The sequence below is a fragment of the Corylus avellana genome, chromosome ca11, assembly GCF_901000735.1.
Source record: "Corylus avellana chromosome ca11, CavTom2PMs-1.0".
In the NCBI taxonomy this organism is placed as follows: Eukaryota; Viridiplantae; Streptophyta; class Magnoliopsida; order Fagales; family Betulaceae; genus Corylus; species Corylus avellana.
In genome coordinates, this window is record NC_081551.1 from 6,007,304 (window position 1) to 6,022,541 (window position 15,238).

At 34.4% G+C, this 15,238-nt stretch overlaps 2 protein-coding genes and 4 non-coding genes across 6 annotated transcripts; all 6 read right to left on the minus strand.

The window, feature by feature from the left end:
- Positions 1 to 2,522: 2,522 nt before the first annotated feature.
- On the minus strand, positions 2,523 to 7,633 carry LOC132166440 (ubiquitin carboxyl-terminal hydrolase 27). The gene is made up of 10 exons (XM_059577255.1): positions 7,196 to 7,633; positions 6,787 to 6,913; positions 6,259 to 6,359; positions 5,946 to 6,176; positions 5,465 to 5,533; positions 5,198 to 5,326; positions 4,793 to 4,930; positions 4,037 to 4,099; positions 3,419 to 3,757; positions 2,523 to 3,188 (listed from the first exon to the last, which is right to left on the minus strand). The coding sequence occupies exons 1-10, from the start codon at positions 7,472 to 7,474 to the stop codon at positions 2,931 to 2,933; spliced, it is 1,734 nt and encodes a 577-aa protein (XP_059433238.1). The 5' UTR covers positions 7,475 to 7,633; the 3' UTR covers positions 2,523 to 2,930.
- A 3,323-nt stretch (positions 7,634 to 10,956) lies between these two features.
- Positions 10,957 to 13,673, minus strand: LOC132166792 (uncharacterized). The gene is made up of 2 exons (XM_059577678.1): positions 13,605 to 13,673; positions 10,957 to 12,365 (listed from the first exon to the last, which is right to left on the minus strand). The coding sequence occupies exon 2, from the start codon at positions 12,351 to 12,353 to the stop codon at positions 11,691 to 11,693; it is 663 nt and encodes a 220-aa protein (XP_059433661.1). The 5' UTR covers positions 12,354 to 12,365; positions 13,605 to 13,673; the 3' UTR covers positions 10,957 to 11,690.
- LOC132166826 (small nucleolar RNA SNORD14) lies at positions 10,963 to 11,086 on the minus strand. The gene has a single exon (XR_009438627.1). It is a non-coding gene; the product is annotated as a small nucleolar RNA SNORD14 (small nucleolar RNA).
- On the minus strand, positions 12,626 to 12,749 carry LOC132166824 (small nucleolar RNA SNORD14). The gene has a single exon (XR_009438626.1). It is a non-coding gene; the product is annotated as a small nucleolar RNA SNORD14 (small nucleolar RNA).
- On the minus strand, positions 12,974 to 13,095 carry LOC132166823 (small nucleolar RNA SNORD14). The gene has a single exon (XR_009438625.1). It is a non-coding gene; the product is annotated as a small nucleolar RNA SNORD14 (small nucleolar RNA).
- On the minus strand, positions 13,304 to 13,403 carry LOC132166820 (small nucleolar RNA snoR99). The gene has a single exon (XR_009438622.1). It is a non-coding gene; the product is annotated as a small nucleolar RNA snoR99 (small nucleolar RNA).
- Positions 13,674 to 15,238: the final 1,565 nt, after the last annotated feature.

Here is a 15,238-nt window from a genome sequence, read left to right on the forward strand (position 1 = left end):
TAGAAGGGTACGGTAGATTGGAAGAGAGCTTCCTCTAGATCTAGCTAGTGCAGCTAGAAGATTGAGAGGCTCCTCGATTGCTTGAGTTTGAGCTATTTGAGGGTATTTCTGGGTGCAAGATTAGCAACAGAATCCTAGCACATGAGCACATGTCATTAAAGTTTCAATTTTGCTGGTGCTGGAATAACTTAATGGCGAAAAAAAATCTGCCAGCACAAATTTATGGACATGCATTAGGTTGCAGGTACAAACAATAGGCTAGGAAATGAATGCCAGGATCATATTTTCTGGCATTTATTAACCGATTCTTAGCATTTAAAAAACGCCACAAACGCACTTTTTTTTTATTTTTTTTATTTTAAGTGGGAACACCAAGGTCAACCGCTAGTGTGTTCTGCTCAATGCGCACCTCATGGATTAAAAGATGACCATAAAGAGATCTTCACTTTTAGTTGTGACAGAGGTGACTAAAGAGTCAAATTCAAAGCCAAAGGCCAGCCAAAATGTAAGAGACCACTTCAAAATCATTGAGGGGCTAATCAATGGCTGCTGCCTGCCAAAGTGTCAGCAAAGCTAGCTTTTCGTTTTTTGAAAGTAGTTAGCAATTGACATGTTGCCTTTCTTGATGGCTGCGAGTTGATATCTCAACTGCATATATAATGTGAGCCCAAGAGTGTGAGGAGAACATCCTCTCAAGAGCAAGTCATACCTCACCAGAAGTGGATAACCCTAGCTACTACCACTTGGGAGAGAATACTTTCCGACATAGATGATAGAGTAATTTTATAAGTCACTTTTATGTTACTCGAAGGATGAGGTGACTTTTAAAATTACCATTTGATCAAAATTCAATAATGATCAATCATAAGGTGAATGGTGATTTTATAAGTCACATCATTCTTTGGAGTGACACAAGAGTGACTTCTATCATTACTCTAGATAATATAATAGTATTGAGAAATAGTTTTGGCTTTTCTATTCTATCTAGAGCCTCTTGTTGTTGTATTAATAAACATATATACTTGGATGTATTTTTACACGACTCGATCTACTTGTTGTGTACAAGTTAAAATTTGAATCTGGTTCAACCTTATTTTATGTCTTATTTATCTTATCTCTTCTCTCTCATTGTTGTGTGTTTTTTTGTTGCTTCTTGTGGATGAGGTTGTGTCTCAATAACTATAATCATATATGAGTTGTGCATACTAAAATTCACTCTCATTTTACTGGTTGATCTATCAGTGTCCATCAACCATTGGATCAATCTTTATTAATAAAAAATAAATAAATTAAATGGCTGATTATGGGCACTGCCACATCAGCCCAATAAAATGAGAGTGGGATGGGAGTTGAGTACTTATAATTACTCTGTGACAAATTAGTTTCACAATAAGATTAATTTTTAGTCTTTTTTTTTTCTTTTCTTTTTTAATTGAATGAGGGAAAAGGGTTACAAGGGAAGTCTTTTATTTTTATTTGATGTACTATTACTAGGGATATTGACAATGGGTTGGATTGTGGATAACCCAATCGGCCAATCTTTAATGAAACAGGTTTATTGAACGATCAAAATTGGGTCTAGCTTATTCAGGTTTTTTATGCTTGTTAATTATGTATGAAATTATATATATAATCTCACTTTAAACATTACATTAGGTAATTGATTATCAAATTATATATCTTAATTAATATGGTTAATTTTGTTTGATATTTATGGATGTGTGAGGTATTTGGAACAAGTTTGGATAAATAAATAAGCCCGAAACTGTTTTTAAGATCGGGTTTAATTATAGAGCGTAACTATAATTGGAATTCAAGTCGGGCTCTAGACATGCTATTTCAAAATGGATTGAATATTAATTGCTTCACTTAAATATAGTTGTTGAAGATCATTCATTAAGTAAGTCATACTCGTATAAATTGGACTTGACTCGTAGACGCTCGTACAAACTCCTATAATATTATTTTTTATTTTTTATAGTATTTTTTTTTAGCTTGCAGTGAAAACATTAATTTTAAGCATATGAAAATATGAGGAAAAAAATAATCTTCTTCTTAATCTGATAGGCATAACTCAAATCCTTAAATCATGAGTCTTGATATGTGTGTGCATTTATATATACAAAGTATATAATTTACTATTTTAATAGTATGAGTTTGTAAAATATATCATTAGATATACTATAAATAGTAAATTTTGTAATAAAAACATATTGATATTTTTTACAACTACAAGATTGGCTAAATTAATTTGTATGAGTTCATAAGTAAAAATTAGTTTACCTAATTACCTAGAACGGTATAAATTGTATAATCTTCACAAAAATTCAGAAACTACAATTAATACGGATTATGAAAATATAAAACATGATGACATTTACAATATGTGAAGAACGACTAAGTTGAATAAGAAATTCATGAACACGTTCGAGTTTGTTCAAAAAATAAACGGACAAAACTTGAATAGATAATTTAGCCTCAATGATGAGCGATGAGCTCAAGTTAGGTTCATGCTCGAAACAAAATTAAATAAATCAAGCTTGAACATTAATACTTAATTCGAATCGACTCGATTACAACCCTGAACACAATTAGATCCTCAGTTCAAAATATTATGTACAATTAGAGAGATAAAAGACACCCAAAAAAAAATAAAAATAAAGGGCATTGCTTTATACTCATTTTGAGAAAAGTATGTACCAGAAGCAATAATATATAAAAATGAGGCTTTCTATTGTTCTTCCCGTTAGAATTCTTCTATTCAGCTTCAGCTTTTCAGGGTCTCTCCAAATAGCAAATGCCTCTTGGTATGACTTTGGTAGCTTGAAGAGCCATCCATGGAGTTGCAATTAAAGAAGGAGCATTTGGCCATTCTGGTATAAAAATGAAAGTTTCACAACAAATTGATATATTATGTGCATCTTTCAGCCTTAGACAATTTTCTCATAGAAGAGCAAGCTAGCCTCTGCATCAAGAACATCTTTTTCTGAGACATTATGCACTTCAAAATCTGAAATACAAAACCAACTCTCGTTGTCCGGCTCAAATTGATCGTCGGGAACTTCCTTTTCCTTATTTGAATCGGCTCTCACACTTCTGTAAACAGTGTAATGGCCACTAGCAGCTCTTCCAAAGTGCTCCACAACAGAAACAAGTCGATACAAATGAGTTTCTAGAGGGACAGTTACCTGCATGCACCAACACATAAATAAGACCTGAACTTGAAGGGTTTTTTTTTTTTTTTTTTTTTTCAGTACTCACCTTGAGGGGTTGAAATTCATCAACAGAAACATAAATGTGCCAAGTGTCTATCATCAATCTAACAGGCTTTGTAATGAAAAGTAATTTATCGTTGATGAAGGAAAGCACAAGTCGATAACTCTCAAGATTCTAGCAATATCAGGAAACCTCAACCTACCTTGTAATCAGATTGCATATGCATGATTGTAGGCATGGATTTTGGGGATCCTTCAGTTTGGGCCGAATTGATTTCTCCTTGAACACCTTGTGCATTTACACTGCAATGAGATTCATCTGGATCGAGTTCTTTTGAGTGTACATTTTCTCTCGATAGTCCATAAATGTAATTTAGCTTCATACTATCAAATTGCACACTCAAATGATTGGCAAGAGGTTTTGGTTTTTCGCATTGTAGCGTCACTTTCTTTCTTCGCAAATTTTCTCCCGAACTCTTTATTCCCACCCCACTGGTCATGAATGGGAACAGGTCCAAGATCAATGGAAAAGAAATATGTCCCTACAATCATCAGTAGAGAAGTTAGAATTTCCTTGCGCCAATTTCAGCGAGGAGCATTTCATGCAATTCACAAAGTATGGAAGAACTGAAGGACAACATATTCAAGAAGGGGAGAAAGAAATTAAGTAATAAAAGAGCATATAGATAGACATATATTGTAAAACTAAAAGCAAAATAAAAGGCCGGAAAGGTATTTTTAAGTATTAAAAACCACAGTACAAATAAATAATAAGAAACTTAAGGTAACAAATATAATAGAAGCAAGCAAATTCAAAGTACCTGAAGTTTGACTGGTTCTCCAAACATGTTTATCGACACACGTTTTAGATGAATGCATAGAATCTGCAAGTACATAATTGTGCTTGGGGATTAACAACATAATCAGGAATTCAGAAAGAGAAATGGAGATGTCAGGAAAACTTCAATTCAAATACCAAAAGCAAAAAAGCAGTCTTTGTAAACAAAAACCAGGGTGAAGTACCCAAGTTTGAAAAATAAAATAAATGTTGGGGATAGAGTTTTGGCCTTTCATCACAGCTTGTTGCAAAACAAAAGTTTGGCATTTGGATTTAGCTTTTCAATGAAATTTATTGCAGTGTTTAATAGATGAGATCGCGCTTGGTTCCAACAGCATCTTTTCTATCTTCAATTTTTTTTTTTTTTTTCTCATAAGCTAGTTTCATAGTCTAAAAATAGTCCATCATCACTCTGGTATCCTAAGCCTCCAAAGTCCGTCCACCCCCGCCCCACTCCTCACAGATCATGCATTGTAGCCTATCCATGCATGTGTTAGAACATAGATACATTGCTCCATCTGTGTGGAGCAAGGATTTCCTCTGAAAACATAATGAAAACCCAGTCCTCAAAAGGTTTAATGACTTCCTGCCAGACGGATCCTACAGTTTCATAGCAACCACCTAAACAATAAGCCAATCCCAGTTCTGATTCCACCTATAGGAGATCTTTCGATGTTAATTTGACAGCTGGCAAGTACCTCAGGTATCATTACTACAAAAGACGGTCTAGTATGTGTACCTTTGGACAACGAGCAATGCTTAGTTGCTTTAGTGTATATGAAAAGTTATTAGACCATGGTAGTGTCTCTAGATGAAGAAGTCTTTGGCAGTCGCAGTCTTCTTGCTCACTACATACCCTAAGTTTTTCAATCTCCATCTGAGAAACAAATGCACAAGAACCACAACATAAAAGATAAATAGCAGTCAATTGCTTCAAGTAAAACGGTAAGAAAAACTCAAGAGCCACACTCAGACCAACATAAAAGTAATTAAAGGTACTCAATAAGCAAAATGATGATGAACAAACAGGATAATGGAGTAGCAAAAAGCACCAAGCCCACTTCATTGTTGCCATGAGATAAATCAGGCCAGAAGGCTAAACTTTGATCGGTGAATAAATAGACTACTCAAATCAGATAAATACCTCGTTTGCCCCTACAGAGGACAAATACTTTATTCCAGCAATATGCCAACAGTGGCTGCAGTGGTAATTCTCAACATGTTCAGCAATGATGAACTGCTTCAGGCAATCCTCCAAAGTAGACCCAACTATCTAGTGTTGTATAAGAATAAGAAAAACAAAAAGAAGGGTATAAAAAATAGCATATTAAAAAAAACATGAGGACAGAAAATCCAAGTGACAGGCTTAAACATACACAATCTTAAATAGAAAAATCTTCAGAAAACATACAATGTGGGCCCCATTATTGAGCACAGGTGACAGAGGCAAGCTACGAAAAGATTCAAAACTCAATGAGATCTGCAAAATCAACAGAAAAAAAAATGTATATAAAATGATAAATTGGAAAATCAGGACAGAGAAAAGGAGAAAGGGGTTATAGGAGATTACAATAGTAGCCTATAAAGTTCATGTGCAAGAAATAATTGTTTTTCCAAAATAATTTGCACTTAATAATTCTCACAAACCAAAGATAAACCTAATAGGTTAACTATAGACTTTTCTCCTGAACAAATTAAATAAAATCAAATGGATGGAATAACTATAGTTTATTACAAAGGTACTTCATGAACACCCAAAGTAATAAACAGAGTTATATAACTTTCACGCATACCAACATGCATGTGAAACTGAGACATAACTCTGAATCAAATAAGGCTATGACATTTAAAGCATTTCAATTACAGTTGTTCTCTGTGAAGGCCACATGAACCTGAGATGAACAGCTTTGACAAGTCAATATGCTACCAAGAATTCCATCAAATGGTCCGAGGAACTGCTGCTGCCATCTTTCCTGCTCAGTTAGATCCTCCCTCCTCTTTGGATTGAGAATCCTACAACTGGAAGCACAAACATCAACTAAAGAACATTGATTTGGAAAATAACAATCTGAAAATTCCTCTCTTAAAGAGGACAAAAGATGAAGGAATGCTTCTGCTGCATCCTACAAGGACATGAAATAAAAAATTAGGCTCAGGATCATAGTTTACTCAAGTTATTAAAGCATTCAAAAGGAACCATTGCACCTGCTGGGCTGTCAGATTAAAATTTGGAATATAATGAGCCATAGCTAGCATCACTTTTCTTGGACTCAAAACAACTCTTCTTCCACCAACTTCACACAATTCTGCAGATAAGGATCACTAGTTCGGTTACACTGACCAAGTCAATTTTGTTCATTCAACCGTACAACTTTCCAATAACAAATTCAGAATGTAGCGTATTGAAGATTCATTCCAGAAATATAGCAGAATTAGTAGCAAACATTACAGAAACAAAGTTGAGAGTGAGAAGAAAATATAATATTTGTCATCATAAAGCATCAACTATCAAGGTTAATGTAATCCAGGAAATCAAAGATGACTTGGGCATCTTTTAATAAGTGTTTTTCTTTATAAGAATTCAGAGTAAAATGATGCATGAATTGCAGATTTCCAAGATAAATGCAATTCAACTTAACTTTTTATTGGTATACGCAAAAAAGACTAAAGTGCATGCCAATCTTTACCTCCGAACACAAACACTATTGACATAATTCACAGTGTTAATTTTACCTTCTAATAAAGTAGCTAAAGCAGCTGCAAGCGGCAAACTTGCAACCTGTTCCTCATCCACCGATAGTTGACATTCCTCTATAACCTTTTGAAGAAAATGTTGAAAGTAGGAACAGCTAGCCAGAGCCTGAGAAAATTTCCGGATTTAAAAACGGAACAAGAAGAAGATATTACCACTTTAGGTCCTCTACTAAATAAAACTACAATTACAAAGCAGTTTGACACTAAGAAAATTTTAGAAAGAAAAAGAAACATAACGTTGAATCTCTTCAAATTTCCATTCTCGGAGACCAAATAGAAAGTCCCATCAACTAAACTATCTGTCTCTCTTGTTCTTTCTAAATTTTCTCAGCCACCAAACTAAATTTAAGCAAAATAAGAGAAACCCATATACTCGAAGTAATCATACCTGCAAAATTACATTGAGAAAACAATTATTACCAAGATTTTGCAACCCGGGTACCAACCACAACTCCTCCGAACGATTCGCTCTCTCCGAAAACCAACGTAAGCTACTCAAATCGCCCACTTTACAGTCTCTTATAGCCAAAATCAAACCAACAGCACCCAAAAGACCAGCCACGTGAAACCCAGAACCTGAAACCCAGTTCATACAAGACAAAGTCCTAAACCCATGTCTGAGATTTCTAAGTATTTTCTTCAGGCTTACGCCTCCTTCGATTTTCATTCTATTTGAACCTCTAAGTATTATCAGTATAATTTGTCTCTGAGTCTGTGATAGACTGATAGGACGTATAAACGCACTGAATCAAACGCCAAGAGGAAGAAAAAAAACGACTTGCGATTTACGAATGAAAAACAGGAGTCAATTTCACGCTTAGTACAAAGTCAATTCTGCTTAGCGAAAGCGAAAAAAAAAAAAAAAAAAAAAAAAAAAGGTTAGCTCTTTGAGTGTGCGATTTCTTTTATCCTTTTCTATTGTTTTTAAAATTGTTTTGATAATTTAAAGAATATAAAATGAAATTATATATATATATATATATATATATATATAAATTTGGGTAGTTTTAGTTTACCCCACCAGCCGGTGGCTCAGCCACCTCCTAATGGGGATGGCCAACTCACCCCCAAAAACTATTCGGAGGTGGCTGAGCTGCCATCTTAGGGTAGTCTAACTACTGCCCTTAATTGTATACATTTTAAATTTTTATTAATTGTATTTTTTTAGTTGGTTTTAAAAAAAGTAAGTGTCGAAAATAAACATCAATTCAACCCAAAAAAAAAAAAAAAAAAAGAGGAAGAAAACAAAATTGAGTTTGATACATTATCCAAACAAGCCGTAAATACCCTATTTCTCATAAAATACATTATTGACAACTCTTTTCCCCTCCCCTCAACACTATTTACACTTCATTTTTCAAAAATTAAAAAAAAAAAAAAAAAAATCAACATCAAAACATTCTTAATTTTTTATTTTTTATATTACATTATTCATTTTTTATATCACATCATTTACTTTTTATTATTATTCAAATAAAAAAATCACTAAAAAAATAATTTTTTTTTTCACATTTTTATACAACTTTTTCATATTTTTATACCAAACATTCTTTTTTTTTTTTTTTCATTGATCCACATTAACTACATTAAAAAGGGGAAAAGGGTGAAAAGAGGTATACCAAACACTCATCATTTCAAGTTGCCTCCATTAACTTACATCCCGGTTAAACTACCATTATGCTTAAAAACAAATTCGGTTAGAAATGATTAAATTAAACAGAATTGCCTTATTTTTTAAAAAATAAAAAATCAATTAAAAAAAATTCAAAGGACATAAATACCCTAAAAAAAAAAAAAAAAAAAAAGTGATCAAAGGGCCTTTTGTGTCGATAAAAATTTATTTATTATTATTTTTGAATGAAAATAAGGAAAATTACAATTTACCCCCTAAAGTTGACAGTATTTTTTAATTCGAATATTAAAGTTTTCAATTTTTGCAATCCACCCCACAAAGTTCCACTTTTTTTTCAATTCGACCAATATTATCCTAAAATTTCAATGTTTCCCCTAATTTTTATTTTTTTGTTTTTTTTTTTTATTTTTCATGAAAAAAAAAAAAATTTGGGAGTGCAAAAATGGCCAAATGGCTAAATGGGTGGCTACGGCCGCCCTGAATTTTTTTTAAAATTTTTATAAAAAATAAAAAAATAAAAATTAGGGACAATATGTGAAGTTTTGGATATAATTGGCCAAATTGTAAAAATTTGAAACTTTGGGAGCGTGAATTGCAAAAATTGAAACTTTGGTGTTTGAAGTGAAAAACGCTGCCAACTTTGGGAGGATAAACTGTAATTTTTTCACAAAAATATGAGGATTTCATTGATTAAAAATTACAAGCATAAAGCTCTTACAAAGCATAGCAAAAAAACTCTTAAAGCACAATGCATAAAGCTCTACAAAATTATAATCAGGCTATGAGGTTACAAAGTCTTAAATACAAACAAAAATTCTTACAATCAAATGCTATCTATAACTTCAATCTTCTACTAACCCATATACAAATACAATTAAAGAGCAGATCTGCTCCGAACATACTAAAATCTAAGATATGAGTAGCTAAATTTCCTAACAAAATTTATTTAAACTGGCTATGAGAGGTAACCCCTTACACCGAACTATCCACGAAATATTTTTGTGGATAAACTGTAATTTTTCCACAGAAATATGAGGATTTCATTGATTAAAGATTACAAGCATAAAACTCTTACAAAGCATAGCAAAAAAGCTCTTTTCAAAATTATAGTCAGGCTATGAGGTTACAAAGTCTTAGATACAAACAAAAATTCTTACAATCAAATGCTATCTATAACTTCAATCTTCTACTAACCCATGTACAAATACAATTAAAGAGCAGATCTGCTCCGAACATACTAAAATCTAAGATACCAGTAGCTAAATTTCCTAACAAAATTTATTTAAACCGGCTATGAGAGGTAACCCCTTACACTGAACTATCTAGGCTGTGAGCAATAGCCCCTCACACTAATTATTCTTTCTCGCTTATGATGGCAGATCTAGAGAGAAGAAACATCTTATTCAAAACAAAAAATACAAACAAACAACCGCAGCAGCGACAGGGGAGGAGATGAATGGCAAAACACAGTAATAGGTGGACGAACGCATAGCAGATAGGCCGAAGTTGCTGATGTGGTCGGAGAATACTTACAAATATAAAATTAAAAATAAATAAAAATAAATAAAAGGAGATGAGGATAAGAACAGTGAATAGAAGAGGAAGGAGAGAGCTCCCTCATAAATTTAGTTTTTAAACTTACAATACTTAAATAATTTTCTTTTTTAACAACATTTTAACTAATGAATATAAAGTTTTGCAACAAAATAGTAGTTCAATGAGTTCAAGTGTAATGGGCATATTATTATCCCCCTTTTTTTTTACATGTACAAAAAGGTGAATAGATTTGAACTAGTGATCTCCTCTTTATAAGGCATGATCCCCCTATTGAACTATCCCATGAGAACATTTATTATCCTTCGTTTGTTCCTATTATTCCTATTTCAAACTTTAATCACTTAAAGTCGACAAAAATTTCCAATTAAAACTTCCTAACCCTTTCGACTCTTCCCATGATAAAATTAAAACCTTAAAATAAACTCTTTATTATATAAATCAAATTTCATCAACCAAAATTTACTTTCATAAATATCCTCATATGCTCTTTAATTTCTCCATAATTATTCTTATGTTTATAAATATTATTACAAAAGTATTAATTTCAAAATTAAACCTTTTTAATGGGGACTAAAATTTGAGGTATTACCTCCTCATCTCTTTATAAAAATTTGTCCTCAAGATTTGCATAAAAATCCTCTCAGGGCTCTTTCTGGCTGAGGGAGAAAATTTTTTCTCTCCGCCTAGTGCAGTTATTCCCCTCACCATTCTGGCACTAGTTCTCTTTTTTTATTTCTTTTTTTTTTTCATTGAGCAGCGGTGCCGCCGTTCTTTCTTCCTCTGTCCACTTCCCCCTCCTGGTCAACCTCATTTGGAAAATGTGAAAAGAAGTTATGTAACATGCAATAATTTTTATAAAACAAACGAGAATACAATAACCTAAATCCTAAACTTGGACAATGCAGATCAAGACAAGGAGTTAAAAAACCCCAAAAGAAAATGTGATGTGGCATCATGTGACGAACACCCTCAGACATCCAAGGAAGGATTAAAGCAGCACAAGCTCTCAAGCCTGGCGTAGGCGAAAGCTCTTAGGCGGCCACTGCGAATGTTTTGAGAAACAAGCCTTTGGATTTGTCATCATTGGATGATTAAGTAGCATAACGCACAAATATTGAATACCCAAATCACTCAAAACTAATTCCAGATCAAATTTGAAGGCGGAATCAGATTCAGCAATTTATTTAAGAAGAAAAATTTCTCAAGAAACAAACATAGCATTGAGAAATTCACACATAACAAATAAATAAGAAATATGCTCAAAACATTTGATCACAAACAGTTGCTGTGTGTGGAGGTGGATGATTATGTAGCATTAAACAAATTTTTTTTTTCCGATTAAGTACTGTTGTATATATCAGAAAAGCGTAAGACGCCTCTAAATACACACTAAATACACAGAAAGTATAAACAAAAACTATAGTTAGGCCACAAAAGGCCCCATAAGAGGACCCTAAATCGCCAAACAAAACCCTAAGCCCACAATAATAGACCCTAGTCCCCAAAAAATCCCTAAACCAACAAAAGAACCTCCTAAGGACCTTAAAACGCAAAAGCACCCTAAGCCCCCAATAACGGACCCTAAGCCCAAAAACACCCTAAACCAGCAAAACCAACCGGCCTCTACCCCGACTAGCACCTCCAAGCAACCCTAGACCTACATACATCCCAACTAGAACCACTGCATCTAGCATCAAGATGAATGGAACATTTCAAATTTTTGAACTACCTCTTTCTCCATAGATTTTGAAACAGAAACACCATCTTCCATATTCCGATCTCTTTCTATGGCCAACAAAAGATCCATAAGTCTTTTCTCATCACCCCCAAAAGACAAACCCAAAGAGGGAGCGATTTCCATTGCATTAAGCACAACCTCAGAATAGCTCTCAAGCCCCACCTCTCCATTCTCTCCAAACCTTGCCGACTTGCACTCCCCCACCTCTACATTCTCTCCAATCTTAGCCGAGTTGCACTCCCCCACCTCTACATTCTCTCCAATCTTAGCCGACTTGGACTCGGACAACACAGCCTCCGAGGACACAACCTTCACTTCAGACGAGGGAAGAGAAGGTGAAGAAGCGGAACACGGTCCAAAAAACTCCCGCCGAAGAAACCCCTTAGCCAGAGGAGGTTTCCTGTCAGCCTTGACAGTAGCTGTCTCTCTTTCCTTAGCTACTGGAACCAAGGCAGAGGAACCCAGCGAGCCAAAGTCTGAAGGCGCCACTTTCGCAGAGCCCACAGTAGCCTCCACCGCAGAAGCAAGACTACCACTGGGTTCGTCGGAGAGACAGGTCTCCGGCATGTCAGAGCCAGAATCCACGCAAGTAGCCACCTTGATCATCGTCGATGCCATCTCCCCGTATTGCTACAGAAGTTAGCAAAATTACATAAATCCTAACCACTATTTTCAAACCAAATGATTCAAATTATCAACTCCAACATTTAATCATGTATAATATGCAATTATTTTTATAAAACAAATGAGAATTCATGTCACATGCAATAACCTAAACCCTAAACTTGGACAATGCAGATAACAGTTGGAAGCCAAAAATAAAAAATAAAACAAGACAAGGAGTTAAAAAAACTCCAAAAGAAAATGTCATGTGGCATCATGTGAAAAACACCCTCAGACATCCAAGGAAGGATTAAAGCAGCACAAGCTCTCAAGCCTGGCGAAGGCGAAAGCTCTTAGGCGGCCACTGCGAATGTTTTGAGAAACAAGCCTTTGGATTTGTCATCATTGGATGAATATGTAGAATAACGCACAAACATTGAATACCCAAAACACTGAGCACTAATAACAAATTAAATTTGAAGGCAGAATGAGATTCACCAATTTATTTATGAAAAATACATTTCTCAAGAAACAAACATAGCATTAAGAAATTCACATATAACAAATAAATAAGAAATATGCTCAAAACATTTTATCACAAACAGTTGTTGTGTGTGGAGGTGAGTGGGAAAATTAGTTTCAGACATCCAAGGAAGGATTAAACAGCACAAGCTCTCAAGCCCGGCAAGGCGAAAGCTCTTAGGCGGCCACTGCGAATGTCTTGAGAAACAAGCCTTTGGATTTATCATCATCAACGTTCGGCAAGAAACAAAACATTCATCGGACTCGAAAATAAATGCTTTTTTCTTCAAACAATGCATTCTTCAGCCAGATTTAATGAACAAAATTCAAACCCAGAAACCAAAATCAATTATTCTAAAAGATTTTGTAATATACTCGCATTCAGCACACAAAAGAAAAAAAAAATCTAAGCTCTATACCACTAATAAGCTATAAAATTCAAGGGATGTACCACCCATTAATGATCAGCAAGACCAGAGAAGAGAAAGCTGACAAAGTGAGTAGGATGGATGGATTTGTGGGGCTTGTACATCCCTAAAGCACTCGGAACACTGCTAAAGGGGCAACGTCAAATTCCCCAAAATAATCACAATTTCCTACGACAAAGCCCTCAACGCTTCAAATTCAATTACTAAACATTTCACGAATACACATCAATACTACAAATCAGAAAGAACATCAAAACTCATTCAACGAATAAAGCAAAATTGAAAAAAATAAAAACAAAAAAGCAAATTAATAAACCTGTTTGGTAGCGAGAGAGAGATAGAGAGGCTTTAATTCATAGAGGAGAGGCAAGAGCAGATGGGGGCTTTATAGCTGAAAGGGTTAGGGTTTTAGGGTTTTGTGAAATAGACGGCCAAGATTTGTTCTACTGGATTTGGAGATGGAACATTCTAGACCTGGGCTGGGTCGTTCGGCGTGGGTTTGATTCTTCTTGTCTCGGATGGGCTGGACTTAGGTGAGAGTTATACTTATACCCAATTCTCATTGGGATTTGCATCCTGCCGGCCCAACCAAATGGCTCACAAAAGCCAAAAAAAAAAAAAAAAATCTATTCAATATTAGAAAAATGTTACAAGAAAACAAACAATAACAAGGCCCAAATAAAAAATACAATGCTAGAATAAAAAAGAAAAAAATAAAAATAAAAATAAAAATGGGTCATAAAATACTCCGTCCAATGTTCTTTGCATAGAAATCCAAGAATTTGGCCGTCTTGGAAAACTATTGTACGTACAAGTCACGATAGAATTTGCTTACTACTGCATTATCAACAACATGTTGGAGCATAGCAGAGTGGGGGGAGGGAGTTACCACTCCCTCCTCCCCGCCCCTTTTATCTTTCCCCCCTTTCCCCTCCCTTTTCTCGCCTCCATCATAGATCGATCAAGATGCATGTGTCAATGGTCTTTGGGATGCTTTTTAGTGGCGCATGGTTGGCCCGTGGTGGTGCGGGAAACATGTGATAGTGTTGAGTTTTTGTTATTGTATTTTCGTTGTTTTTAAATAAGAATATATTCTCTCTAGATCAACTTTTAGAAGCAATATATTAGATGGAGTTTTATTTGTTTTTTAAGGTTTTGTTTTCACAAATTCTTAAGAATAACGGAATTAGTTTTCGGTCGATCTTTTATTTTCTTATGATTCATTTTCTATGAGCAAACCATAGACCGATGATGAAGGAGTTATCAAGCATAGAGAAGAATTGTCATTATGGAAAAGGTAGCGAAGGAGATTGCGATTGATAAAGCACTAGTAGCGAAGATAACAAAAAAAAAAAAAGGAGAGAATCAAGAACCTGGCAGCAGATAGAGACGTAATTCGCCGGAATTTGCTGTAAATCTGAAACTGATTGAGATGGTGACTTTTCATAAATATTGTCTTATAATAGCCCGATAGACTATTGTGTATGTCATATATAATGTTTGAATTGTGAAGATTTCAAATTATATCTTTGGCATTGTACGGAGTTTTTTTCCCCATTTGATTGTTATATCAATGAAGGGATAATTCGTTCAACAAAAAAAAAAAAAAACATGTTCACCAAGTTCTTTTTTGGAAGGTCTTTAAAGAGTGACTCAATTGGTTGGAGTTCGCGGAAATCACTAGTTCAAATTACCAAATCCTTGTGCACATCCCGTTAGAGGATAATTCCATCACCTCTCAAATTCTATCAAGTAGTAATTTGAACACTTCCAAAATTCCTCCCTTCAAAGGTGGGGGTGGTACCACCCTTGGTGACCCCTACCACAAGCTCTTGTAATTTTATTTTATTTTTGTATTTTTATTAATTATAATGTTTTCTAAAATGTGTCACTTATATGATAAAGAATCCAATTGTAGAAACAAATAAAGAACTAAAATTCAAAGTATTT

What these genes read in the sequence shown, in the direction of transcription:
- LOC132166792 (XM_059577678.1), bottom strand. Translation starts at nt 12,353, where the DNA reads ATGGCATCGACGATGATCAAGGTGGCTACTTGCGTGGATTCTGGCTCT.
- LOC132166440 (XM_059577255.1), bottom strand. Translation starts at nt 7,474, where the DNA reads ATGAAAATCGAAGGAGGCGTAAGCCTGAAGAAAATACTTAGAAATCTC. An exon ending in TTCTCAATGTAATTTTGCAG is followed by an intron (nt 6,914 to 7,195) that starts GTATGATTACTT and finishes AAATTTTCTCAG; the next exon opens with GCTCTGGCTAGCTGTTCCTA. An exon ending in TTAATCTGACAGCCCAGCAG is followed by an intron (nt 6,177 to 6,258) that starts GTGCAATGGTTC and finishes ATGTCCTTGTAG; the next exon opens with GATGCAGCAGAAGCATTCCT.